This window comes from Spermophilus citellus (genome assembly GCF_964194105.1).
Source record: "Spermophilus citellus genome assembly, chromosome: 3".
NCBI lineage: Eukaryota > Metazoa > Chordata > Mammalia > Rodentia > Sciuridae > Spermophilus > Spermophilus citellus.
Window position 1 is genome coordinate 110,827,340 of NC_138184.1, and position 26,320 is coordinate 110,853,659.

General features: G+C 43.8%; 1 protein-coding gene across 2 annotated transcripts; it reads left to right on the top strand.

The window, feature by feature from the left end:
• The first annotated feature begins 8,537 nt into the window (after positions 1–8,537).
• LOC308645451 (SEC14-like protein 4) lies at positions 8,538–25,669 on the top strand. Of its 2 annotated transcripts, XM_081287610.1 has the most exons (14): positions 8,538–8,624; positions 8,761–8,897; positions 9,035–9,204; positions 12,679–12,754; positions 18,932–18,975; positions 19,260–19,319; positions 19,446–19,634; positions 21,174–21,269; positions 21,576–21,636; positions 22,572–22,655; positions 22,948–23,054; positions 23,132–23,271; positions 23,364–23,533; positions 25,408–25,669. In XM_081287610.1, exons 3-14 carry the CDS (start codon positions 9,151–9,153, stop codon positions 25,545–25,547), a joined length of 1,221 nt encoding a protein of 406 aa, XP_081143736.1. In that variant the 5' UTR covers positions 8,538–8,624; positions 8,761–8,897; positions 9,035–9,150; the 3' UTR covers positions 25,548–25,669. The 2 variants fall into 2 exon arrangements, with proteins under 2 accessions (XP_081143736.1, XP_081143737.1); XM_081287611.1 differs by lacking the exon at positions 8,761–8,897 and having other exon boundaries at positions 8,581–8,624.
• Positions 25,670–26,320: the final 651 nt, after the last annotated feature.

Consider the following 26,320-nt stretch of genomic DNA (forward strand, 5'->3'; position numbering starts at 1 on the left):
ATCCAACCTCACAGTTTTCCCATAGAAAGAACTTTGGAAGTCAATTCCATCTTCCATATATATTCTCACTCCCAGTGTTACGGCCTCTGAAAATTTTTCTACCCTCTGGGTCTCCAAGCTTCTGATTGCAATTTTAGCCTAAGTCTGAAACTCAATGAGTGTGAGGTCCCACAGTGCTACTAGGATAGCATTGTCCTGCCATCAAGCCTCTTTGCCTCTGGCAGTGCCGTGCCATTAACAGAGATTCTGACCAAGCATCACTCCTGCTGCCACTGCTGTGTGCACAATGTTGCCCTAGCTTGTCCTGATGTCCAGTCATTTGTCAAAGTATTTCCCTAATTGGCCATTTTCCAGAAATTCTGGCCCCAAATTGAAATGTGGCCCTTCAGAAGGCCTTATTCTCAGTGATTCCACATTGGCTCACCATCTACCCTTACTTAACAATCTATTGCAAAATTTTGACAGCAAGTTTACTTAGTGGATTCTGAAATCTGATGCCTGGTTCCTTTATCTTGATTCTGATATGCTCATACCCACCATATTCCCCTGCACAGATAGCACCAAGGAGCAGGGCACATGCCTGGGGGCTGCAACCTAGATGTTGAAGGGAGGGCACTGGGAGGCAAAGGTGAAGACAGAAAGGTCTCTCTGCCTCTGGCCCTTTGGCCCCGTGATCTGCTCCAGCCCCACAACTTCCACTTGTTGATGGCTAGTGCTCACAACTGGTCCTGACTACTTCCTCTCCCTCCCACTATCCTCCAACCCAAAGCCTCCACTCAGCCTTCACCAGCCCTCATCCCTATCTTTGCTCAATCTGTCCTTCTACCCAAAAGGCCCACTGTTTCCCACTGTCCAAATTTTCTGATTCAGCAATTCAATTATGCTGAATCAGAATTAGGATGCACAGGTGACCTATAATTTGAACCGGTGAGATTCTCCCTTTTCAACTGCTCAATTCATTGAGCTTTGACAAGCACATACATACCGCCACCATAAATGACATGCTGAGCAGCTCTGCCACCCCCTCAATTCCCTCACGCTTCTCCTTTGGAGTCAAACCCTCCCCTTACTCTACCTTGAGCAACCATTGATCTGTTCTTTATCTCTACAGTTCTGAATTTCCCAGAATGCAAAATAAATGGGATCATTTGATATATGTTTTTTTTTTTGGATATGCTTTTCACTCACCATGATGCCTATGAAATTTAAACACGCTGTTGTATACACAAGTGATCGACTCTTTTTTGCAACTGAGTGGTATTCCATTGTGTGGATATATATGTGAATGTACGATGCTACTTATCCATTTTCCAGTTGAAGGCTAGTTGACTTGTTTCCAATCTGGGGTGATTATTAATAAAGCTGCTATAAGCATTCATATTTAGTTTTTTTTTTTTCATGATTGAAAGTTTTCTTTTCTCTAGGGTGGGATTCCCACTGGGCCATGTGAAGTGGGTACATTTAATGCCATGGGGAAGTGCCAAGTTATTTTGCAGAGAGGTTGCACTCTTTTGCATTCCCAGCAGTGGCATGGGAACATTCCTGCTGCTTCACATCCTTGTCTTGGTACTCTCAGGTATTCTGGTGGTAGCCATTCTAATAGGTACTTGGCTATGTCTCCTTGTAGTTTTAATTTACATTTCTTCAATTTCTCCAGTGATGTTGAGTATATTTTCATGAACAGGGTATGGCAAGATTAGACAGACCTGAGTTCAAATGCTGTTTCTGGCATTTACTTGGGACCTTGGCAAGTGACCAGATGCCCTCTGAGCTTCTGTCTCACTGGCGAATGGATGACATAATAGTACCTCCTTCTAGCTTGTTTGCTATAAGGATAAATGAGATTCCTCAGGCCCCTTTTGAGATAAGAATTTTCTACCACCTAAAACTGTCTCCTCCACGACTGGCTCTTTGAAATGCAAACATTCAAGAGGTACTACCTGACTGGCTCCTACTTCCTATGGGAGAGTGAAGGCCTAACTTTGGTGAGCACCTTATACCACTATCACATGTCATAAAGATATAAGAAGTTTGTCCCTCTTCTGAATAAGTGTTCATTAGCAAACCAAATAGCCTGGTCACATGGATCAAATGTTATTCATTAGCCCATCCTGGCACTTAAAAATGTCTCCTGCCTTTTGTCTTGTTGAAGTACATTGATCTTGCTTCCTGATTGTAATACAGTCACATGACACATGATGAAGTTTCAGTCAACAATGAGCCACATATATCAGGTTCCCTAAGACTGTATCACCTAGCAAAGCCACAGCTGTCTTTGTTTGAGTACATTTTAAGATGTTTGCACAATAATCATGTTGCCTAATGACACATTTCTGTGAACATGTCCCTATCATAAAATGACATATAATTATCGTTATTACTTAATAAAGTCTATCTTTTTGGTCTATACTAGTGTCTGGCTTTGTTTATTTTTTTTGTGGGGGTCACTGGGGATTGAACTTACCCATGGAGCCACATTCCCAGCCCTTTTGTATTCTATTTAGAGACAGAGTCTTACTGAGTTACTTAGTGCCTCATTAAGTTGTTGAGACCGGCTTTGAACTCACGATCTTCCTGCCTCAGCCTCCCAAGCTGCTGGGATTACAGGCATGTGCCACTGTGCCCAGTCATTGAAAGTATTTGAAGTAGTCAGAAGAATCAGCTGCAATAAATTTATAATTTACAGGAAGAACATAACTTCCCTAGATCAGGCCCTGAATAATCTCTGGCCCTCACAATTTCTGGAGTAAGTCTGCCAACACAGCTCTGGCATGGGACAGAAGTAAGGCACTGGCCTCTCCCTGTCCACTGTTGGCTTCTCTGAAGTCCTCTCCCATACCTACCATGAATCTCTGCAGTAGTCTCCTGTTTTCCCTACTCTGAACATTTCTTGTCCCCAGGTCATTCTTTACACTGGGCCAAAGGTTATCTCAGCATAGGCACAGTCCCATTGGTTTCTTCTCTAAAACCTCCAGTGGTTCCTCACTACTGAGAAGGGATAACCCAAAGTCCCCAATATGGTCTGAAGTTTCTTGGTGACCTGACCTCAAACTTTTTGAGCAATGTGTCCTATGGCATCTTTTTCTCACCTCTGTGATTTTGTTTTGTCACCTTTGTTTAGAATATCTTCCTATTTCCACCTTGAAGGCTCAGCTCAAATGTCACCTTCTCTGGGGGACATTTGGGGATCCACTAGTTCCATGCTTTTCTTAGACCTTACTATAATAGTCTATTTTTAGGGAGCCAGGGCAGAAAGTGATTGACCCAGGACTTAGGTATAGATGGATAAGTGTCTAAACCTCGACCTGGTCCTGACTAGTTTCTGAAGCTCAGTCATCATCTAAATGAAATGAAAATACAGGTACAATGATGAAAACAGTCCATGCTTTCATGGGCCTGAAAGTTAAGGAGGAGAGTGAAATAATCACAAGCTATGTGTAATGAGAATAATACCCTAAAAAAGAGAAGTAAAATTCTATTTGAGCAGTTACTCTGGTGGATCAGAGTAAGGGGTCACTAAATGGTAGTGTGGAGGGAGTAGGTAAAAGAAGAGTATTCAAGTCAAAGGGAAAGCATGTGCAATGGCCCTGTGGTAGAAGGAAGCAGCAAGGGAATATAGATAGCACCAAACACTCCCTACCTGGTGCCACGTGGCCTGGCAAGAACTAAGGACCTCCCAGCTTTTGTAGGGGAAGACAGACAGAAATCCAAGTGGGGACCCAGGGACCCAGACACTCTAACCTGACTTTTTGCTGGTGCTGGGTCTTTAGGGCAGTTAGTCAGTCTACCCTTGGTAACCCCTTTCCCTTTTTCCAGCTTTGTGGCCATCTCCCTTCCCGCAGAATAGAGTGGATTTGGACCTATCAGGCCAAAACTTTTCCTGGGGTCACCCTGAGTTGTTGGGGAAGGAGCACAGAAAAATTCTTCCCTCAGCATCCCTGGAACCTGATCTTTACCTTTTAAGCAGGCTCAGGCCTGTGGCCACCTCCCTAAGAATCTGCCAGGCCAGACAGACATTCCCTTCTCCAACTTTCTGGCCAGGACCACCCAAGCCAAGTCCCATGTATTTGGAGGGACATCTAGTGGCATCTCTTCAGCCAAGTCATCTGCAGAGTGGGGCTGATGTAGCCACAATGTGGGGCACAGCAAATCTGCAAATCTTCCTCTCACTGTCTAGAATACAGGTATCATTTACCTCAAGGGGTTTCCTTCACTTTGCAGGTCACAGGCTTTAGCTAGGACTCCCAGTAGGGCAGCTGTGGCCCAAGAGAGAAGCCAGGAATTTTAGGAGAATCAGGAAGGTGGTAGGAAAAGGCACCATGTTGAGTTGACCACAAGGCATGGATGTGGATCATACCAGGAGAGCAGCATCATTCAGGTCCAACTTTTCTGCTCACAGTTCAGGAGGGACCAAAGGCATGAGCCACCTTTCAGAAGGAAGGAAGATAAGAGTACACTATGGAAGAGAGAAACCATCTGGTTCCCTGATGCCCAGAGGTTAGAACTAGTCTTCCATGCCCAGCAACATTTAAGGTTTAAGGAGGACTGGTAGACTGCAGGCTATCTGCCCTGCATTGGAAAAACAGGGACTTAAGGGTGACCTGGAACATGGGGTCCCATACCACCTCCAATTCTGGGCTCCAATTCTGGCCTTGCTACTTGGTGGCCACAAGATCTTGGGAAGCTCTTTAAAATTCAATTTCCTGACCCATAAATGGGGATAATAATAGTCCTTTCTTTGAGCACAGTCAGGAGGAGTTTAATGAGCCAACTCTTCTCCATCCAATATGGCAGCCACTCACCAGTGTGCTAGGACTGCTGAAACAAAGCATCCCAAACTTTAAACAACAGAATATTATCTTCTTTCAGTTCCTGAGTCCAGAAGTCCAACATCAAGATGTCAGCAATGTAAGTTTTTTTTTTTTTTTCCCTAAGGACTGGGAAGAAGAATGTGCTCCATGTACTCTCCCATAGCTTCTAAAGGTTTTCCAGCCACCTTTGGCAACCCTCAAATTGAAGAAGCATCATCCTGATCCTTTTTCATCTTCACATGATATTCTCCCTGTGTGGTTCTCTGTGTCCAATTTGTCCCTTTTTATAAGGAGTTCCTGAAGTAGGGGTCCACCCTATACCACTATGACCTCATCATGACTAATTACATCTACAATGACCCTGTTGCCAAGTAAAGTCACACTCTAAACTACTAGGGATTTGGAGTTTCCCATTTGAATGGGGGGGTGGGTGGGCATGATTCAATGCATAACTCCACATGTGGCTTACTGAACACTCAAAAATGTGACTAGTTGTTGCCAGGCGTACTGACACAAGACTGTAATCCCAGCAGCTCAGGATGCTGAGGCAGGAGGATTCCAAGTTCAAATCCAGCCGCAGCAATTTAGCAAGACCCTGTCTCAAAATAAAAAATTAAAGGGGCTGGGAATTGGAGATGTAGCTGAGTGGTAGAGCACCCTGGGTTCAATCCCCTGTACCAAAGGAAAAAAAAAGTGATTAGTTGGAATGAAGTGTACCGTATTAACACATGCCAGATTTCAAAGACTTGGTACAAAACAACAAAAGGATATGTCATAATTAATTAACTATTAAGGAGATAATCTATCTTGTTTGTTAATCATATTGATCACATTTTGAAATAATAACATTCTGGATATAATATATAAATGACTATTTTATGTGTCTGCTAGAGAACTTAAAGTCACCTGGGTGGCTCACATTTTTCCAAAGGACTTACATTCCCCCCCCTCCCCTGCAGTGTGTGGGGAATTGAACTCAAAGCCTCATGCATGCTAAGCAAGAGGTCTACCACTAAACCACATCACCAGCCCCTCACATTATTTTTCTAGTGGACAGCACTGAACTAATATTTATAAGCCCTTCAAGCAGGGCCTGGTAAGTAGAAAATACCTGTAAGTGCTAGTTAAATAAAGACTTCTCTTTGCTGGTGACTCGTTCCCTGTGGCATTTTAAAATATGGCTTTACCTATTCCTTAGGGACTGAGAAAGGTTGGGGCAGATTTCTTTTCTCGTCCAGACCTTTCTGCATTGAATGAGTTGTTTTACATTCCAGAAGCATATATAGCAAATATTCTGTGGTCCTATCTTTTTCAAATTGTTCTGTGGTATTTTTCTCACACCATTATAAAGGATCCATCAACCCTGTTAAGCACCATAGTTTCTTTAAAAATTATTTCAGATTTTCCTGTTAACAATATACAGATTACTTTATACTTAAAATATTTTTCTGTCAGGATTATCATTGGGCAAAGTGGTAAAATATTTAAGCATCCTGATGTGTATGGTCATGTAGTTTTCTAGAGAAGCAATCAGTTTCTACTCCTGCCAGCAGTATGTAACTATCTCCATCTCACCAACTTCTACCTAACTTTATTATCATTTTTAAAAAGATTGTGTTTGTTAGTTTGGGGTTTGTTATTGTTTGTTTTCTCATTTGTTAAAAGAAAAAAACATCTCATTGCTCAATGTGTTAGTCAACTTTCTGTCCGTGTGACAACATACCTGACAGAATCAACTTAAAGGAGAAAATATTTACTTTGGCTCATAGTTTTAGATGTTCCAGTCCATGAAAAGCTGGCTTCATTGCTGTTAGGCCTATAATGAGGAAGAACATCATGGTCTAGAAGGTGTGGAAGAATTAAGCTGCTCTCCTGATAGTGGGGAAGCAGAGAAAGAGGAAGAGATCAGGGATAAAATATACTCTTCAAGGGCAAGGCCTCCAGTGACCTATTTCCTCCAACTAGCCTTCACCTCCTGAAGGTTAATCACTTCCCAATAGCACCACCAACTGGGGACCAGACTTTTAACACAGGAGCCCTTGGGAAACATTTCAAGATCCAAACTATAACACTTGATTGCACATTTCTTTTCTGGACACTGGGCATTTAGCCATGTAATAAATGTGCCCTGTGTATTTTCTTTTCTGCAAATAGTCCATTTATTTATCTGTGTCTTACTATTTCTCTTGTCTACTTTTGTGAGTTCTTTTTAAAATATGAATTTTCCTACATTTTCATTTCCCCAAATTCATATCAGCAAACACTGACAATATCTTAATTTTTTCTTGTTTAACAGATTTTCATACTTTTATATAGTCAAATAAATTCATTTTCCCTTTATGATTTTCTTTCATTGCTTTTAAATGCAAACCATGCCCTTCCATAAATGTGGTGTCTTTTTTGCTTTCTCTTAGCTTTTTAAAATTACAGCAGAATGCCCTTTGATTCATATTACACAAATGGAGCACAATTTTTCATTTCTTTGATTGTACACAAAGTAGAGTCACACCATTAGTGCAATCATACATGTATCTAGGGTAATGATGTCCATCTCATTCCATCATCTATATTACAGTTTCTTTATCCATTCATCTATTGAAGATCTTTTAGCATTTTTTTGTGAATTTCTTTCTTTGATTTAAAATGCCCCTAGGGCAAACACTATTCAAATGAAATACAATGCAAGTTGCAAATGTGAGCCACACATGTAATTTAAAATATTCTGGAAGCTACGATTTTTTTTATATTTATTTTTTAGTTTTAGGTAAACACAATATCTTTCTTTTATTTTTATGTGGTGCTGAGGATCGAACCCAGTGCTTAATGTGTGGGAGGCGAGCACTACCACTTAAGCCACAACCCCAGCCCCTTGCAGCTATGACTTTAAAAAGGAAAAAAAAGAAAAAGAAAAAGAAAAAGAAAAAGAAAAAAACTGCACAGAGCACAGTGGAACTATAGGATTATGCAACAATAGGATACGTGTCATCTTATAGTTGTCACAATCTGTAAAATGAACAATATCCAGAGTGAACACTAATATAAGCCTTGAACTTTGGGTGAGAACAGAATATCAATGGAGGTTTATAAATTATAATAAATGTCCCATTCTGATACTAGAGTTGGTGGCTATGTGGGGACTGGGGCTATTTGGGAATGCTGTTCTTTCTGATGTGTCAGAGGAAAGGGCTGTGAACCTAAAACTACCCTATATAAAACTATATGTATATTTATATATAAAAATTTATATTTAAATATAGTTTATATATAAATATATATAAATTTACATTTAAATATAAAATAATAAAAATAAACAGGTAAAATTAATTTTAATAATATTATATTTATCTCATATCAAAAACTATCATGTCAACAAGTAATCAACAGGAAAAAAAATGAGTAAGATTTTTTACTTTTACCAAGTCCTTGAAATTTGGTTTGTATTTTATACTCACAGCACATCATGGCACTGGTCATCTCAGATCCAGAACTTGATGTGACTCAATGGGAGGACTGAGGGAAAAATTCTCAGTGGCCTGTTTACCATCTCCTTCTCCTTCCCGGAAGTTAGCTCAGCTCCCTCTCATCAGCAACCCCGGATTGCACTTGGGGTCACCAAATGGGCCACATCGGGATCTCTACCCTTATGTCTCCTGGCTCTGGTGACATCCTCAATAATTATGAAACTTCCTAAAAAGTTTCATAAGTTTCTTCCTAAGAACCAATACTTTCTGAGCACAAAATGCCAGGCATTTTGCTAACTCGTGGGCACCAACTTGCCTTCCCAATATTTTGAGAGCCAGAGCTATTTGTCAGGTAAGGGTTTCCCTTATTACCCAGTGAGCACTGACAGAGCCCAGCCTGTGTTCCAAGTCAGGGGAGAGGGGTAGGGGTTCCTTAGGCAAAAGGACTGGGTACATAGATGTCCGGAGGTTTATAAAAATTCCTCCAGGTTGCTCAGAACGGGATCTGAAACCCCTCCACGTATCCTTTGTGCTCACCTCTTTCTTCATTGCCTCCTGAGAATCGCGAGGAGCACTTAGAGAAGACCTGGAGGTGGGGCCACCCGCTGCCCCAGACTCTCTTGGGGTGAGTCACCTCGGTGACCCCGGTAGGGTGCGATTGGCGATTGGGGCAGAAACTCCCGAGGAGGCACGGGATCCGTCAGGGCAGGGCAGGATCAGCGGCTCTCGGATCAGGGCGGAACCAATATCTGACCCGGACAGGTGAAACCAGGTGGCGGTGGCAGCGGCGGTGGTAGCGGCGAAGCCAGGCGGCGGGCAGGGCAGGCAGAAGCGATCTGCACATCTGTGCCCGGCACCCCTCGGCGCCGCCGGACACCATGAGCGGCCGAGTAGGGGACCTGAGCCCCCAACAACAGGAGGCGTTGGCCAAGGTGAGGGGCTTGGCGGGCAGGGAGGCTTGGGGAGGGATCCAGCAATCATCCGCCGCCTCACGGGTCTGGAGTCCTTAGGGTAGGATCGGGAAGTTCGGAGAGTGCCACAGTCCTGCCTGCCTGTCCAGGGCACAGCTCTGAGGCCCCTGTGCAGCCGTGCCCTGGGCGGGAGACCTCCCTGGGAGACTCTACAGGGGATTCAGCCTTCCAGCCCTGCGGGATCCCCACCACCCTGCCCTGACCTTTGTTCCCCCGCTTGTTGGGGAGCGGGTGGCGTGAGCCTTGGGCTGAAGGGATTCTCAGATCTTGTGCTCAGATTGCGACATTTGTTTATTTGGTTTCTCATGGCTCTCTAACTCCTCAGGGCCTAAGCTTTCTCTCTGTGGTCAAAAAATAAAAATAATAATTAAAAAAGGAAACTGGAGGGGGTTTTGATGATTTTGAGATAGTCTTGGTAGGTGCACTTGGGAGGGACACGGTCATGGGAAAAGGGGAGAATGTATATGTCTTAGGTGACACAACCCTGGCTCACACTTTGCTTGTGAAGGAAAGGGTAGCTTAAAATTCTTGGGGAATGATTTATTTTGAGGACTTCCAGATAGGAATGAGGACCCAAGGTGAAGAAAAGGGGCTTGGGAATTGGGAATCCACTCAGGGTCCCCTAGATGAAAAACAAAACAAAACAACAACAACAAAAACAAACAAACAAACAAAAAAACACCTATGGGTGAAAGAGGGATCCCTAGGTGGAGGGTCCTGAGTTAAGGAGAGAGGTCCCCAGTTAAGGAGGGTCCTGAGATGAAGGAGATGGGATTCCTTGGTGAGTCCTTGCCCTTCCCACTGCTGATGCCCTCAGGCAAGCCCCTAACACAAAGCTCTTCAAAGGGACTTGGACACTTGGCCTTTGGGGATGAATTATAATGGGTATGCCTGTGGGTCAGAGCTTTACACAATGTAAAAAGTTTATTCTTATTTTTCCCATTATTTAATGTAATGAATTCTTATTATTTTAAAACAGGGGAAAGGAGAAAAGTAGGAAGAATAGGGAAACGTTTTTCATGGTCCCAGAGGTCTATATGTTATGGGGAGACGCCTCAAAAAGCACTCTAAGTCCGAATTTCAAATCAAAAGAGATAAGTAATTACCTGGCCAGGGACTGTCACCCACGGCAGAGACTCAAGCTCTGTGGGAGGGCAGCAGCTTCCTGGTCCATCCAAAGAGAATATAAGCACAAAAACCACAACTCAGTGACTTGCTTAGCATCATGTAAGCTAGCCAATCATAGAAATTAAAACATTAATAAGTGGGACCTATGGGCTCTAGGCAGGACTGGAATTTTCCAGTCAGCAAGTAATCGATAAACAGAAGCAAAAAAAAAAAAAAAACATTAGCTTTGCAGTTCAGTTGACCACAATCCCCGTTCAAGCAGGTGCTGGACAGTCGCATCCTGAATTTGGGTGGGGGTACTGTGGGCGAGAATCTACTTCAAAGTTATGTAGACCTACAAGGGCATTCAAACCCAGTGGGAGCTCACCATGACCACCGCTGCATCCTGAGTAGGGTACAATTTGTGGGATACAAAGTACAGAAAGACAATTTTTTTTCTTTTTTTTTTCTCTTTTTTTTTTTTAGAAAGACAATTTTTTAAATAAGGAAACAGCTTTGATTTCAGTTTCTCAGAAACAGCTCTTGTAGCAGTATTTTATAGAAGGCAGCAAAATGGAGTCTTAGGACTGTTCTTGCTTTATAATTGTCTTATCTCACTCATCAAAATCTTATATCTATAATCTATATTTTTTAACTAATCTATAACTTATAACTTACACTCTTATTGATTGTATCAGTTCACACCACAACATATCATCAGCCTGACCAGGTGTTGACCAATTCTGGTTACACTGCTAGATGCTGCTGTCTCCATATGGCATCATGGTAGAGAAGAGTTTACTCCACATTACTTTAGACACTCCCCAGCACCTGCTTGGTAGCTTTCTCTTTTCCTTGATGCTCATTGAAGAATTATGTGACCCTGGCAAGGGTAGAAGACATGGATTACTCCTGGCCCTTGCCACTTTTCCTACTCTGTTTCTGGGGAGAAGATTCTCCACCACCCACCCCAGCTTCAGTTTCATCTTCAAAGTCGAATATGACCTTTGCACCTCCTGTATTGGGTCTCATCTTGAGGGTCATTTTTTTGAGGGAACTCAGTAACCTGGAGGATATGAGGAGTGCAGTGTCATGGTTTTTCTGGGGTGTGTTCATCCCCTTCCATATCTGCCAAAAAGCTTTCTCAGGTGCCCAGAGGCTATAGGAGTTTTCATGTGTAACAATGTCTGTTTTAGGTGCTTGTTACTTATTAACACCAAGAAATGTGTAAACTGATTATTCCCTTTTTTGTTGTGTAAACAACACAGGAATACATTCTTATTTTAAATATACTTCCTAAAGCTAAAGGAGGTTTGGTGGATAACCATCAAGAACACTTCCTGTAGCTTTGCTTATATCTGTTTCTGACCCCAAAATCAGATTCACAGATTCACCTCTAAACATGGCCCTTGCTTTCAGGTCCCTCTGTTCCTATAGAAGTGAGATCTTTTTTCTATCCCAGACCAAAGCCTCAATCTCAGGCCCAAACCCCCAGTGGTTTTTCTAAACTTTGCCAAGGAGCAAAAGCCACCACCAAATGTAACAAAAAGAAAGAAAGAAAGAAAAGGCACCTTCCAGTGGACTGTCTGCCCTCCTTTCCTCCAATCCCCCCCAAAGCCTTTTTTGCAGTCCCTTCGTAGTGACCTCTAGTTTTGTCCCCAGATGCTTCACTGTCCAGAGCATCCAGCAGGCCACATTTGTTGAGTGAGGCACCTGTCTTATGCTAAACTGCTTTACATGCACACTTTCCTTTGACTGGCACAAATTTATCATTATCCGTATTTACAGATGAGGAAACTGAGCCTCAGAGAATTTATGTAACTTGCCTCCAAATCCAGGCCTCCAAGAGGCACCATCGGGGTGATATTACTAAATTTTTGTGTGTGTGTGTGAAAACAGGGATGCCATGACCTTGCCTAAGACTTGTGGAATGAGAGTCTTGTGGGAACAGGGCTCCCCCAAGTTTAAGAAGGACCCAATGCTTCCTTCCTCCTATGGTGGGCTGAAGGGGGACCATTCCCAGACACCCAAATGGTTCAGGGCAGGTGCTAACTATGCAGAGTCCCCAGGTGGCAGATGAGGATTGCAGATGGGTCACAAGAATATCTCTGACAGGGGCTGGGGATGTGGCTCAAGCGGTAGCGCGCTCGCCTGGCATGCGTGCGGCCCGGGTTCGATCCTCAGCACCACATACCAACAAAGATGTTGTGTCCGCCGAGAACTAAAAAATAACTATTGAAAATTCTCTCTCTCTCTCTCTCTCTCCCCCTTCTCTCACTCTCTCTTTAAAAAAAAAATATCTCTGACCATCATATCCCCATCTCTTAGTTCCAGGAGAACCTCCAGGACCTGCTACCCACCTTGCCCAAGGCTGATGACTACTTTCTCCTGCGCTGGCTTCGAGGTTTGACTGCAAGAGTTGGGAGAGGCAGAGAGGGAGGGAAAGAATGGGGGGGGGTGTCTCAGGAGAAAGCATGGTAAACCTGGGGAGCAATGCTGCAGAGCAGTAAATAACAGGCTTTGCATCCTCCTGCTCCGGGTTAAATTCTGAGCTTCCATGTGCATTAGCACCACACAAAATCCCCACTGAATCTTAGTTTCTGCATCTGCAAAATGGGTACGAGTCAGTGAGTAGGCACAGAGTCGAGGAAAAGTTAGAGTGAACACCCAGAAGGTCCTCAGGAATTAACTAGCCTGGCCTTGAATGAGATACCATTGAGCACCATCTTCAGGACTTGCCTTTGGACCTACATCCAGTTGCCTATGGACAGAGCTATTTTATTTCCTTGAGGAAACTGCGTGTCCCTGAGGGCACTGAGTACAGCCAACAATTAAGGAAGTGGATTTAAATAAAGGGAGAGAAGGAGTTTCTTGAAGTAACTATAGCAACAGCCTAACAAACGAATAACAGAAACCACAGCAAGGTTTAGGGGAAAAAAAAGCATTTTAACTCACTGCATCTCACAGAATGAATTTTGTACTTGAGGTGAGATTAGCCCAGAAATTAGACACACACTGCATGGTTTAAAACACCAGTCTTCAGAACTCTGGTTTGTGTAGAGAAGAGTGAGGGGAAGAGTGGGGATGTGGGGATGAGAAAAAATATTATTAAAGAAGTTCCAATGTTTGTTTTGGTTTATTCAAAACAAACTAACAAAACAAAACACCAGTCTTCAATGGGCCTGCAACTGAACCCCAGCTATGCAACATTCTAGGCTGTGGCAAGTCATGCATTGTCTCTCATCCCCACTTTCCTCTTATCTATAACAGGCATATTTGTCCCTACCTTTACGGTGTCTGTGGGTCAAACATGAGGTCACAGATGTGCACAAGGCCCGAATGAAGGAAGCCTCTAGAGGCTGGTTGTTTCCTTTTGTTTTGTTCCATCCTTTTTTTGAGAATTCTTTTTTTATAAACTTTACTTTTTAAAACAGTTATAGATTTTTCAGGAAAATTGCAAAGATAGCATAGAATGGTCTATATACCCTGTACTCTATTATTGTATCTTATCTTTGTATGATACATTTATTACAAGTAATGAATCAATATGAATACATCATCATTATTATAACTAAAAAACTCTATATTATATGGATTTCCTTAGTTTTTCTATTGCCAGATTTCATTTTGCATTGACATTACATTTAATCATTTGTCTCCTTAAGATCCTTTTGGCTGTAGTAGTTTCTGTTTGTTTTTGTTTTGTTTTACTTTAAAAGGGAGCATATCATTGTCATGTGCCTGAGCTAAAGAAGGAGTTGGAACAGAGTATTTCTAGAAACCAATTGACAAGGCACATCTTCATTCATTTTCTTTTATTACCATAAGGAAATGTCTGAGACTGGATAACTTTATAAAGAGGATTATTTAGCTCACCATTTTGGAGGTTCACACATATGGTGATGGCCTTCTTGTTAGCAGAGTCTCCAGATGACACAGGGCATCACATGGCAAGAGACAAAGAGCATGCATGATTGTCTCTCTTCTGGTCTTTCTCCTTCTAATCAAGTTGCTAAGATTCAACCATGAGGGCTCCACCCTGATGACCTTAATCTAATCTTAACCACTTTCCAGAGGCCTCATCTCTAAATACCAGAATTAGATTAAGTTTCCACCCTTTTAATACCTCACAGTGGGGATTAAATTTCAACTCATGAAACCTTGGGGACAAGCTCAAACCACATTTGAACCATAGCATATCAGTCTTTTCTCCTCCTGTGCAGTCTTTTTGGGTTTAAATCCAGCTTTTGGGTGTCTGGTGTGTTCTTGATAAGTAAGTGAGATCACAGATCACAGATACCTTAAGCTGCCAGATCATTGAAAAGGGAAAGAATCTCAGATCGAGTGTGGCCTTTTACTTCCTGCTGTAGGTGACAGGACTGTGGATATGACCATCCACGTGGGTGTCAGCCATGTTACTCCCTGCCTTACCTACCCTGGATATAGATCAAGAGAAGTTTGAGTGATGGAGCTGAGCTTCACAGAGGCTTCTCTCTCAGGCCTAATAATGACAAGCCTTGGGCTGGGGTTGGGGCTCAGTGGTAGAGTTCTCGCCTAGCACTTTCGAGGCCCTGGATCTAGCCTCAGCACCACATAAAAAAATATATGTATAAATAAATATAATGTATAGTGTCCAACTACAACTAAAAATAAATGTTTAAAAAAATAATAATGACAAGCCTTCCCTAAACCTCCTTCTGATGTCCTTCCCCTCTGTTTCTTTATCTGCATTCTTCATCAGTGTCTGTTTCTCCCAGTCAGATGCTAGCTCCATAAGGGCAGTATCTATGCCTGCCCTGGTCCCCTTAGTCTGGCACATAGTAGGTACAACTAAAAACTCTATCCTCATATCCCATCATCAGCACCCAAACCACTGTTTATAGGATAAGAACCCCCAACAGATATAGAATAATACTGTGAATAATTATGTACTAGTAAATTTAAAAATCTAGATAAAATAGATGAATTTCTAGGAAAAAAAATATATAGGGCTAAAATCCAGCATGAAGAAATAGAAAATGACAGACTAATAAATTTAAAGAAATTGAGGGGCTATGGATATAGCACAGTGGTAGAACACATGCTCAGCCTGTTAGAGGACCTGGGTTTGATCCTCAACACTGAAAAAAATAAGAAGAAAAAGAAAAAAAGAAATGGAAAAGGTAGTAAAAACCTCTACTCCCCCAAAACTCAAACTCCAGGCTTTATAGGAAAATTCTTCCAAAATTTTAAAGACTGGTTAATTACTATCTTACATGAATTGTTTTAGGATATATGAAAGAATGAGGCTTTTTCTTTTCTTTTCTTTAAAGAGAGAGAGAGAGAGATAATTTTTTAATATTTATTTTTCAGTTTTCGGTGGACACAACATCTTTTATTTTATTTTTATGTGGTGCTGAGGATCAAACCCAGCATCCTGCACATGCCAGGTGTGTTCTTGAGCCACATCCCCAGCCCCAAGAAAGAGGTTTTTTCTTGTGAGGCTTGAGTATTATTTCAAATATAGATAAGAACAATTAAAACAAAAAAGAGAAGAGGAAGTCTGTACCTGTTTTACTTGTTAATATAGTAATAAATATAAATAAAATATTACATAATAGAATCCATTAGCGTATTAAAATTATATGACATCATCAAGAAGAATTTATCTTGGGTCTGCAAGAATAGTTCAACATTAAAAAATCAATCAGTGTCATTGAAATCATTAATAGATTTAGAAATGAAAAATCATATGGCTTTCTCAATTAACACAGAAGAAACATTTGAAAAAGTTCAAATCCTATTTATAAGACAAGTGTCTTGGGGACTGGAGAGTGATAGAATGCTTGCCTAGAATGCACAGGGCTCTGGGTTCAATCTCTAGCACCCAGAAACAAAAACAAACTAGTAATAGAAGAGAATTTCCTTAACTTGGTAGTAATGGTAACATAGCACAAATCCCCTAACAAATATTATGAATAAGGATAAATTTTAGATACATTTCCTTTAAGATCAGAAATAAGGAGAGGATGACACCAGTGAACATTATGATTTAAACAGAACTAGAGACTTTTGCTAATGCTATAAGAAAAGAAAAAATAATCAGTAGTTTAAAGACTGGAAGGAGGGGCTGGGGATGTGGCTCAAGCGGTTGTGCGCTTGCCTGGCATGCGTGTGGCCCCGGGTTCAATCCTCAGCACCACATACAAAACAAAGATGTTGTGTCCGCTGAAAAACTAAAAAATAAATATTAAAAAAAATAGTTAAAAAAAATAAAGACTGGAAGGAAAGAGAAGTTTTTCAGATACATTACTTATCTCCCTTGAAAACCACAGGATCAACAGAAAAACTCTAGATCTAAAGAGAAAGCTTAACCATATTTCCAGATACAAAATTCAATAGTATTTTTTTCTGTGGCTGCAACCAATTGTAAAATATCATGAAAAATGTATATTATTCCAAGTAACAACAAAGCTTATAAAATAACTAGACATTTAACCTGGAGCACAGAAGATCTATATATGAAAAAAATCTTAAAATCATTGAAGTATATATAACTGCTCTGTTCAGTTCAGTAGCCTCTAAGCACATAAAATTATTAAAATTTAAATTAAGCCAAATTAAAACTTGAGATCTCTGTCACACTAGCCAAAGATAGGACATTTCCCATCATTATTGAAAGTTTGATACACCCAACCTGATTTTCTCTTAAAATTGGGAGCCATCTCGCCACAAAGCCATGAAAAGATAATTTCGGCTTTACTATAAATTATTGCAAATTCTGAACCTGCTTGGAATGCGTGCCCATGCCTTGAACTCACCCTTGCCTGGCTCTCTGACCAGACAGCAGCCCTCTCTGAAACTTTAGTGACGCCTCACAAATCTTGGCCTTCCCTGGCCAGATAACAACCCTTTCTGAGGCTCAAATGACCTTCATAAATTCTGATGTCGGGCCAGCAAAAATGTAAACTACCATTAGTGTGATGCTTGTCAGAGTTCTGTTATCTGTAACCCCCCTTTGTGTAACTTTCTGGGCTATAAATCTGGGCTGCAGGAAAGCTGCTGTGGCTGTCTTGTTCCCCGAGGTTTGGGGTGGGAGAGGCAGCCTGGCCGGTTGAAATAATAAGCTTGCTTTAATTTGATTTTAATTGGAGTCAGTGGTCTTTTCTTTCGTCCTGGTCTAACAAGTTCTGTTGAACGTCACTGACACAGATGTGATTTTTAAATGAATATATAACTGGGAGAAAATATTTTTTACAAATATAAAAAAACATTTACACTTGATAGCTCCTCTTGATATATTTGCACAGATAATGCGACTAGGATCATTTGTGCAGCAAATTTAGCCTCAGTCAAAGCTGCTGAGGAGCCAAAAGCAGTGGCAACAGCCTGTAATCTCAGCAATTTGGGAGGCTGAGACAGGAGGATCGAAAGTTCAAGGCCACACTCAGCAACTTAGTGAGCACTTATCTCAATAAATAAATGAATTAATTAAAAGAAGAGAGCTAGGGCACACTCAGTGGTAAAGTGTCTCTGGCTTCAATCTCCAGTACTTAAAAAGAGCTATGGGCTATCCGTCTGTTTAGACAATGAACAGTACATTATGGGAGATAATCAGAATTGAGCTAGTGGCCTCAATGGTTATTGCTGGAGGTGGTTCGTGATTAGGGCAGAGGAATTCTGGGTGATATCAAGCCCTTTCCACTTGAAAATCTCTAATCTTGCATCTCAGTAGCTCCATCAATGAACAAATTCATCAGTGAGACAGTGGTCTTAGAGAGCAATGGTCATGGCATTTCTAAAATAGAACATAGTTGGGTGTGGTGGCATGTACCTGTGGCCCTAGACACGTGGGATGCTGAACCCAGGAGTTCAGGGTCAATCTAGGTAATATAGATTATCTCCAAAAATTAATTAAATCAAATAGAGCATAACATTTTTTATTAAAATATAACAATTTCTTCAAAATAAGTAATCACAACAATAGCTACTCTTTATTGAGAATTTGTGGACTGGGAATGTAGCTCAGTGGTAGAGTGCTTGCCTTGTATGTATGAGCACCTGGGTTCAATCCTTAGCACACACAAAAAAAGTGAGAACCTCCTGTGAGCTAGGTACTGTGCCAAGCACTTTATCTACTGTATCTCACACTTTCCTTTGAATTACTGAACAAATTATTATTCCTATTTAACATATTTAAAAAGCAAGGCTCAGAGATGGTAAATAGCTTGTTCCAGGTTGCATAGGAAACAAAAAGGCAAAACTAGAATTCAAGCCCAACTCTAATTGCAAATCCCATGCTTCTTAGCACCTCAATACTGTGTGGGGTCTCAGCTCCTTGGAGAATGCCAACTATTGCAGGCTAGATTGACTTCTAGATTTCAAAGTTTTCAAAGGCCTGGAAACAGAAATCAAGGGCCCTCCAGTGTCTTCCAGAAGAGTAAAGATTCTTGCTTAAGAAAAAGAAAAACATTTCCAGACCCCAAGTATTCTTGGAGTGTCAGGAAAAGGTTGGGAACACCCCCATCATGTCCTCACTAGCTTTCAGAAAGCAGCTTATTCTCCATTTGGCCTCCAGCCTCTTCCCTCATTCTTCTTTCAGCTCGGAACTTCGACCTGCAGAAGTCAGAGGACATGCTCCGGAAGGTGAGGACCCATCATCCCTAGGGTCCTGTTTCCTGCAGGCTGTTCCCCCAGTATTCAGTGAGAAAGTGTGCCCATTCTCAAGTGTCTTCGTCCTCAGCTTCCTGTCTACATCAGACCTGGGTCCCTCCCCTTCAAGCCCTCCTCCTGTTCCTATTCCTAGTTCTGTGTGGTGGAGCCTGTGGATGCTCTGACAGGACATTGGTGGCTGTGGGCAAAGAGACCTGGTCTGGTGTCCCTAGGTGCCTGCAGAGGCATTTGGGGCAAGCCTTCTCATGTCTCTGCAGCACATGGAGTTCCGGAAGCAACAGGACCTGGACAACATCCTTTCATGGCAGCCCTCAGAGGTGAGCCCCATGCAGCATCTCCTAGGCCATCTGACATCCCTCTGTCCACCAACTCACAACCACCTGAGGGAGCAGGGACATGGTCTAGTGGGCCAGTTTGAGTCAGGGCCTTACCCATGTGTCCAGGTGGTCCAGCGGTATGACTCGGGCGGTCTGTGTGGCTACGACTATGAAGGCTGTCCTGTGTGGTTTGACATCATTGGGACCCTCGACCCCAAGGGTCTTCTCCTGTCAGCCTCCAAGCAGGAGCTGATCCGGAAACGCATCAAAGCCTTTGAGTTGCTTCTTCAGGAGTGTGAGCTGCAGAGTCAAAAGGTGAGCAACTGGGGAGTAGAGGTGGGGCACATGGGGACCTAGTCTGTCCAGTTTGGGGCCCCAGGTCCAGGGAAGGATGACACCCTGTCCCCCTACCCCTCATACTTAGAAGTCTGGTGAAACATGAGCTCTTCCTGCTGTCCCCCTCCGTGAGTATCCAAGGTGTACATCACACTTTACTTGCATCAGTCTAGGGTCACCAAAACCTCTACATGAGATGCTGATCTGGGCTGCAGATAAAGATCTAGCTCTGTTCTTCTGGGAATTCTGAGAACAGTAGATACTCAGCTTTGCTTATGGAAAAGATATCCCACCATTACAAATTTTATAACAACAAACACCAGTGGGTGAGCGTCCCTGATAACAGTGACCCTGAAACTAGGTGCATCCCCTGGGGAACCCTTGAAGCTACTCGGGAGTTGCTGAAACACAAATATTGAGTTTTATGGGGCATGAAGCTTCTGATTCCAGAAGGCTTCCACATCCTCCTTTGCAGATCTCTTTTCCTTGCCTTGAGCTGCTCTTTGACCCTCTGTATCCTTTAGGATGAATCTAATGCCACATGTGGCCTTGTTGGTTTTGTGAGTTTACATAAGTAATGGGGCTAAGAAGTCTCCTCTGGTGGAGCTGATATGTCACTGTGGCCTGATTTGGCAAATGACTGACTCCACATGACAAGAGCAAGTCCTGTGTTGTCATCATCACCTGGCACAAATGCTGGATACAAAATAGACCCCCGCAAGGACTTGTGGCAAGGATAATCAAATTATGAAGTGCTGTAGTTAGTGCCTGGTTTGAATAGATGTATGTCTCTCAATCAGGAGGGCTGTTTTGCTTTTATGGTGTCAACACAATGTCTTCCGTTTCATAGAGGCTCCCAATTGAAGTCGATAATGATGATGATGATGATACTAATATAATACCTGATAATATTTATCAGGGACCAGCAAATGCCAGCCTCTGAGTTCTTTGTGCATCATTTTACTGAATTTTCATAGCAATTCTAGCAGAACCTAGCATTATCTCCATTTCACAAAGAAAGAGAGCTAGTGGTTAAAAATCAGAGTACTTAAAAATCAGAGTGGTTGAAAATCCACCCAGAGGCTGTGGCTCAGTGGTAGAGCGCTCGCATAACACGTGCAAGGTGCTGGTTTTGATCCTCAGCACCACATAAAAATAAAGGTATTGGGGCTGGAGATGTAGCTCAGTTGGTATGGTAGAGTGCTTGCCTCCCATGCAAAAGGCCCTGGGTTCAATCCCCAGCACACAAATAAATAAATAAATAAATAAATAAATAAATAAATAAATAAATAAATAAATTAAAGGTATTGTGTCCCACTACAACTAAAAAAAATCCACCCAGGGCCACACAGCCTGCCAAAAGCATAGCTCTGGATTGAATACAGTAATGAAACTACAGATGTTTGTAAAATGCCAAGGGTGTGGGCGGCAGGGAGGTCCGGAGAAGTGCCTGAATCTCTCTGGCCAGGCTCTCCAGGAGCTATGGTCTGACCAGTAGAACTGCTCTGATCTATGCAGCTGGGTAGGAAGATTGAGATGGTGCTGCTGGTGTTTGACATGGAGGGACTGGGCCTGAAACACCTGTGGAAGCCGGCAGTGGAGGTCTACCAGCAGGTAAGGCAGGTGCTGCCAGAGGCTGGAGTGGCAGTGGCTCCCAGGCTAATAGGGAGCTGCAGTCCACACTAGCTTCTGGTCTGTGGGAAAGTGGAGATGCCTTCCAGGGGCGCCACAGACCAGCTAGCCACGCTCACCTGGAGTCCACCCTCCAAGGGGAGACAGGAGCTAGAATAACACAGAGGAGGGAACACATACTCCTGGGGAAGTCAGGAGGGGCCAGGGGTGGGCTTCTTGTCTCAGCAGTGTCAGAGGCCACAGAAATGGAGGGGTAAGGTTGTGACCAGCCTCATCTTGACTTCACAGTTTTTTGCCATGGTGGAAGCAAATTATCCTGAGACAATGAAGAATTTAATTGTTGTTCGAGGTGAGCCCATGACTGGGATGGGTTCTGGGGAGGGAGAAGTGGGGAACGGGGTAGGAGGGACAGTAGGTCAGCCTTTGAGTTTAGGGCTTCTCAGACCATCCTTTGTGAAGAACTGGTTCTTTTGTTTGTTTGGGTTCTGAGTTCCAGGCCTTTCAGTAGGGCAGAATACTTTTGTGACATGCAGAATCCTACACTGGTATATTGCAGCAATGTCAAATAAGTTCTAAGTTTCTCCGTGTTTGCTGTTATTTTCCTTACTTACTTCAGACTGGATTGGTAACAGTCCATGGACCATGCTGACTAACACTCTTTGAGCAGGAATGATCCCTGTGTTCAATGGTCTGCATGGAGGGGGTCGCCACAGGTGCCTGCAATCAGATGATCTGGGTTGAATCCAACTAGTTCTGTGACTTTGAGTTAAGTCTGTTTCACACCATTGAGACTCAGTTTTCTCATTCTGTGGGATGAGGAGGCAATGAAAGAAAGCTGGTATGAGACACTCTATGGAGAAGACAGCACAGAGCCCAATTCACAGAAAGTACTCAGTGAGAGGGACCAAGTTGGGATGAGACAGGAAGTCTAAAGCAGATGCCCTATCTACTTGTACTAAAGAGGATCCCAAAGCCACCTGAAAAAAATCACAAGTACACAGAGGCACCACTGGGGTCAATTTTGACACTGGACCCAACACCTTACAACTGGGTTAGGGGATACAGCCATTTATTGAGAGGCAGCTACTGTGCCAAGTGTTACCCATAACGTGATTTCACAGCACTAAGACTCAGAGAAGGTGAGTTATTAGCTGAAGGTCACATAGCAGGGAGTGGCAGAATCCAGATCTGTCCAAATCTTGTCTAGCACATGCCCCTGGGCATGGCTTTATATACCAGTGTCTTCTCTGGTCCAGCTTCTTGAGGGAGTTTTATGTGTTTCAGCCCCCAGACTTTTCCCAGTGGCCTTCAACTTGGTTAAATCGTTCATGAGTGAGGAGACACGCAAGAAGATAGTGATTTTGGGAGGTGAGTGACTTGGTCTCCTGGAGAGACCCTCTTTGCATCTGCAGAGGTCAATGCTGAAGGCCCCATTTCTGCCTGGCTCATCTTGACTCAATCACCCTGGGTGACCCAGTCAGCTTCTGTATACAAAAGCAAGGCCTTGACTCCTAGATCAATGGCCTGGAAACCACATAAGCTCTTGGATACTCTTAGGAGTAGATGCCCAGGGTACAGCCAGGGACATACTATGTCTCCTTCCTGGGCTCTCTTTTGATCTCCTTGAGCCCCTTGGAGGCCCCCTCTTGTTCCCACACAGACAACTGGAAGCAGGAGCTGTCAAAGTTCATCAGCCCCGACCAGCTGCCTGTGGAGTTTGGGGGGACTCTAACTGATCCTGATGGCAACCCCAAGTGCATAACTAAGGTATGGAGTGCCCAGAGGATGGGGACAGAGGGGAGACCACCATGGCCTACTGTCTACTCACCCACCCTCACCCACAGATCAACTACGGGGGTGAGGTGCCCAAGAGCTACCACCTGTGCAAGCAGGTGAGGATGCAGTATGAGCACACAGTGACCGTGGGCCGTGGCTCCTCCCAGCATGTGGAGAATGAGATCCTGTTCCCAGGCTGTGTGCTCAGGTAGGGACAGTGACCGCTCCACACCTGGGTGCAACTGGAAGAGGCTCCAGGGCCCGGGCAGGAGGTCATCAGTGGGGTTCTGTCTGTTGCAGGTGGCAATTTGCATCAGATGGTGGAGACATTGGCTTTGGGGTTTTCCTGAAGACCAAGATGGGGGAGCGGCAGAGGGCTGGGGAGATGACAGAGGTGCTGCCCAGCCAGCGCTACAATGCCCACCTGGTGCCTGAGGATGGGAGCCTCGCCTGCTTCAAGGCTGGTGTCTGTAAGAGCTGCAGGATTCACTGGAGTTATTGTCCTCTTCCTGACAGAGAAAAAAGCTGGTCATCTCTTGCCAGTCCAGCCTTCTGTGTGCCCACTATTTCCAGCTCACAGGGAGAGGGTTGGGGACCTTATAAGCTCTTAGGTCCTACAGGGTCTAGGGGAGTCGGCTTTGGAATCTTAGATCTGAAGAGTGGCCCCTACTTGTGAATACAAGGGCAGAGATTCACTACAGAGAAAGAGCTGGAGTTCTGAGTCTGGGGCTGTGAGCTCAGTCCTAGGATCTCTCCATAGGAGGCTGAGGCAGGAGAGTAAATAGCCATGGGCATACCACTAGTTGCATGGACCACCCTGCTCCAGGAATCCCCAAAAGGTGGCTTCCTCTAGCTGCTTATTCTTTGTTCCCAGATCACCCAGGACAAAGGCAGTTTGGTTAATTTTACCAGAAACAGTACTGCACAGTATATTAGTCAGCATCCCGTTACTACAGTAGAATACCTGAGATAATGAACTTTTAAGGGAACAGATTTATTTTGTTTCACAGTTTTGGAGGTTCCAGTCCATGATCAATGGACCTTGTTGATTTGAGCCTATGGCAAGGCACTCATCATGGCAGGAGTGTGAAGTAGAACAAAATCGCTTACAAGTCAGGGAGCAAAAGAAGAAAGGAAGAGTCAGGGTCCCACAACCCCTTTGAAGACATGTCCCAATTACCAAAGATGGGGGAGTGGTCACACCCCCTAAAGGTTGCAATAGCTTCCAGTAGCACTACCCTGGGGATCAAGTCTTTAACACATGGGTTTTTAGGGGGCATTCAAAATCTAACTATAGCACCCAGAAACTGCTCACTTTCCACTTCCATAGTGAGTAGAGCGAGGAGGGAGGGAAGTCAAGGTCAATTTCCTGTGAAGAAGGAGAATTTGTGTTAGTAAAACTTTAACCAATACATTATCTAGTGCAGCCTGAGGAAAGGGAGTATTAGGAAGGTGGTGAAAGAGAAGTATGGATGATTCCATGTCCCAAAGTCCATTCTGGACCTTTGCATTGTAGGAAATGCCTTCCATCTGTGAGCTGGAAAAGCTGCTCGTGTAGCTCAGTTAGTGCTTGCCTCCAGAGGAAGTAGGGCTGCTCTTAGGGCTGAGCCATTGGGACAAGGGAGTCCCAGTTCCTCTCCCTTGCTCTCTGTTCACTGGAAAGTCATATCACCTCTCTAAGCCTCAGTTTCCTCATTCATACAATGGATTATGAACTTTCTGTCATTATAACAAAATACCTGAAGCAATTAGCTTATAAAGAGGAAAGATTTACTTTAGCTCATGGTCCTGCAGTTTCCACTGTAAGATCTAGCAACCCCATTACTTTGGATCTCTGATGGGTGGCAAATCATGGTGGGAGCACATTGTGAGTGGGCAATGCAAAGAAAAAGAAAAAAAAATGAAGAGAATGGGGTCCTATGATCCCCTTTAAGGGCACCCCCAATGACCTAAGGACATCCACAAAGCTCCACCTCCTAAAGATTCCATCATGTCCTAGTAGCACCACCCTGGGAATCAAGCCTTTAACATGTGGACCTTTGTGAGACACTTATCCATAGCAATGAGAATGACAGCACCTTCCTCATGGGTCATTCTGAGGATTCAGGAAGCTGGAAGGGCTGATGTAATGCCTGGTGGCTAAAAGGGGCGACACAACATGTAGTGGGTCTCATGATTCCTTTATGTACTACAGGCATCATCCAAGGAGGTAGGAGTGAGCAATGGGCTAGGGGCTGGGCAGTGGCTGACCCTCAGGCCCCACCCAAGGCCCTGGACAGCCCATTCCCAGGGCCACCAGCTGTTTGCATGTGCTGGGTTCACTCTGCCTGATGTATCTTTGCAGATGTCCTGCGCTTTGACAACACCTACAGCCTGCTGCATGCAAAGAATATCAGCTATACTGTGGAGGTGCTGCTCCCTGACAAGGCATCTGAGGAGAAACTGCAGAGTCATAATGCAACGAAACCCTCTCCAGTACATTGAGTACCCTGACTGTCCTGCTCTCTCCAACCCCTTTACACCCTGCTCCTTGCTCCTGCCTTCCCAGGTGTTGATGGTCACAGAGAGCCATCTATCCCACATCATCATCTCAGCCCACTGTGGGCCCATTTGCATAGTGGCCAAGCAGTGGGGAGGAAACCAGACAAGCTTCTCATCCCCTGTTCCTAGAGAGTGAGAATAGCATGACCCCGAGTTCACCAAGAAGGTTCCTCCCACAAGGTCTACCCATCCCAGCATTTACCCATGCTTGGTGTCCTAGCTTGGGGCAGGGGGTATATGTGAGCACCAGATTTGGCAGGGAGCACTGCTAGGTGCAGGCTTAAAGAGCAGGGAAGCCCCATTTTCTGCATGCAGGAGGTCAATAGGAATAGGAAAAGCCGGCTGAGGTAGCTGGGTAGAAGATGGGGCAGGAGTAGGAGGCTCAGGTCCAGCTGAACAACAGGGCCTCTTTAAGCTTGTTCTCCCACCTTTTAGGGAAAGACAGAAATGAAGAGGCAGGACCCTGCAGGGGTACCATCAGTGCTGGGGGAAGCCATGCTGAGCCCTTACAAAGTTGGGTAGATAAAGATTGAGTCTCCATTGACCTCTCTTCCCCTCCACACTTGTCGGGGTCTTGCCACATTCAGCTCTGGTTCTTTATGGATCGAGTAGGGGCCAAGACCAAAGCACAGCTAGAAGCAGGTGTCATGGTGCTGGGATAAAGAGTGTGAGCTGCCACCTCAGGGTGCTCATGCTGGTCTCAGACTTACTTCTTG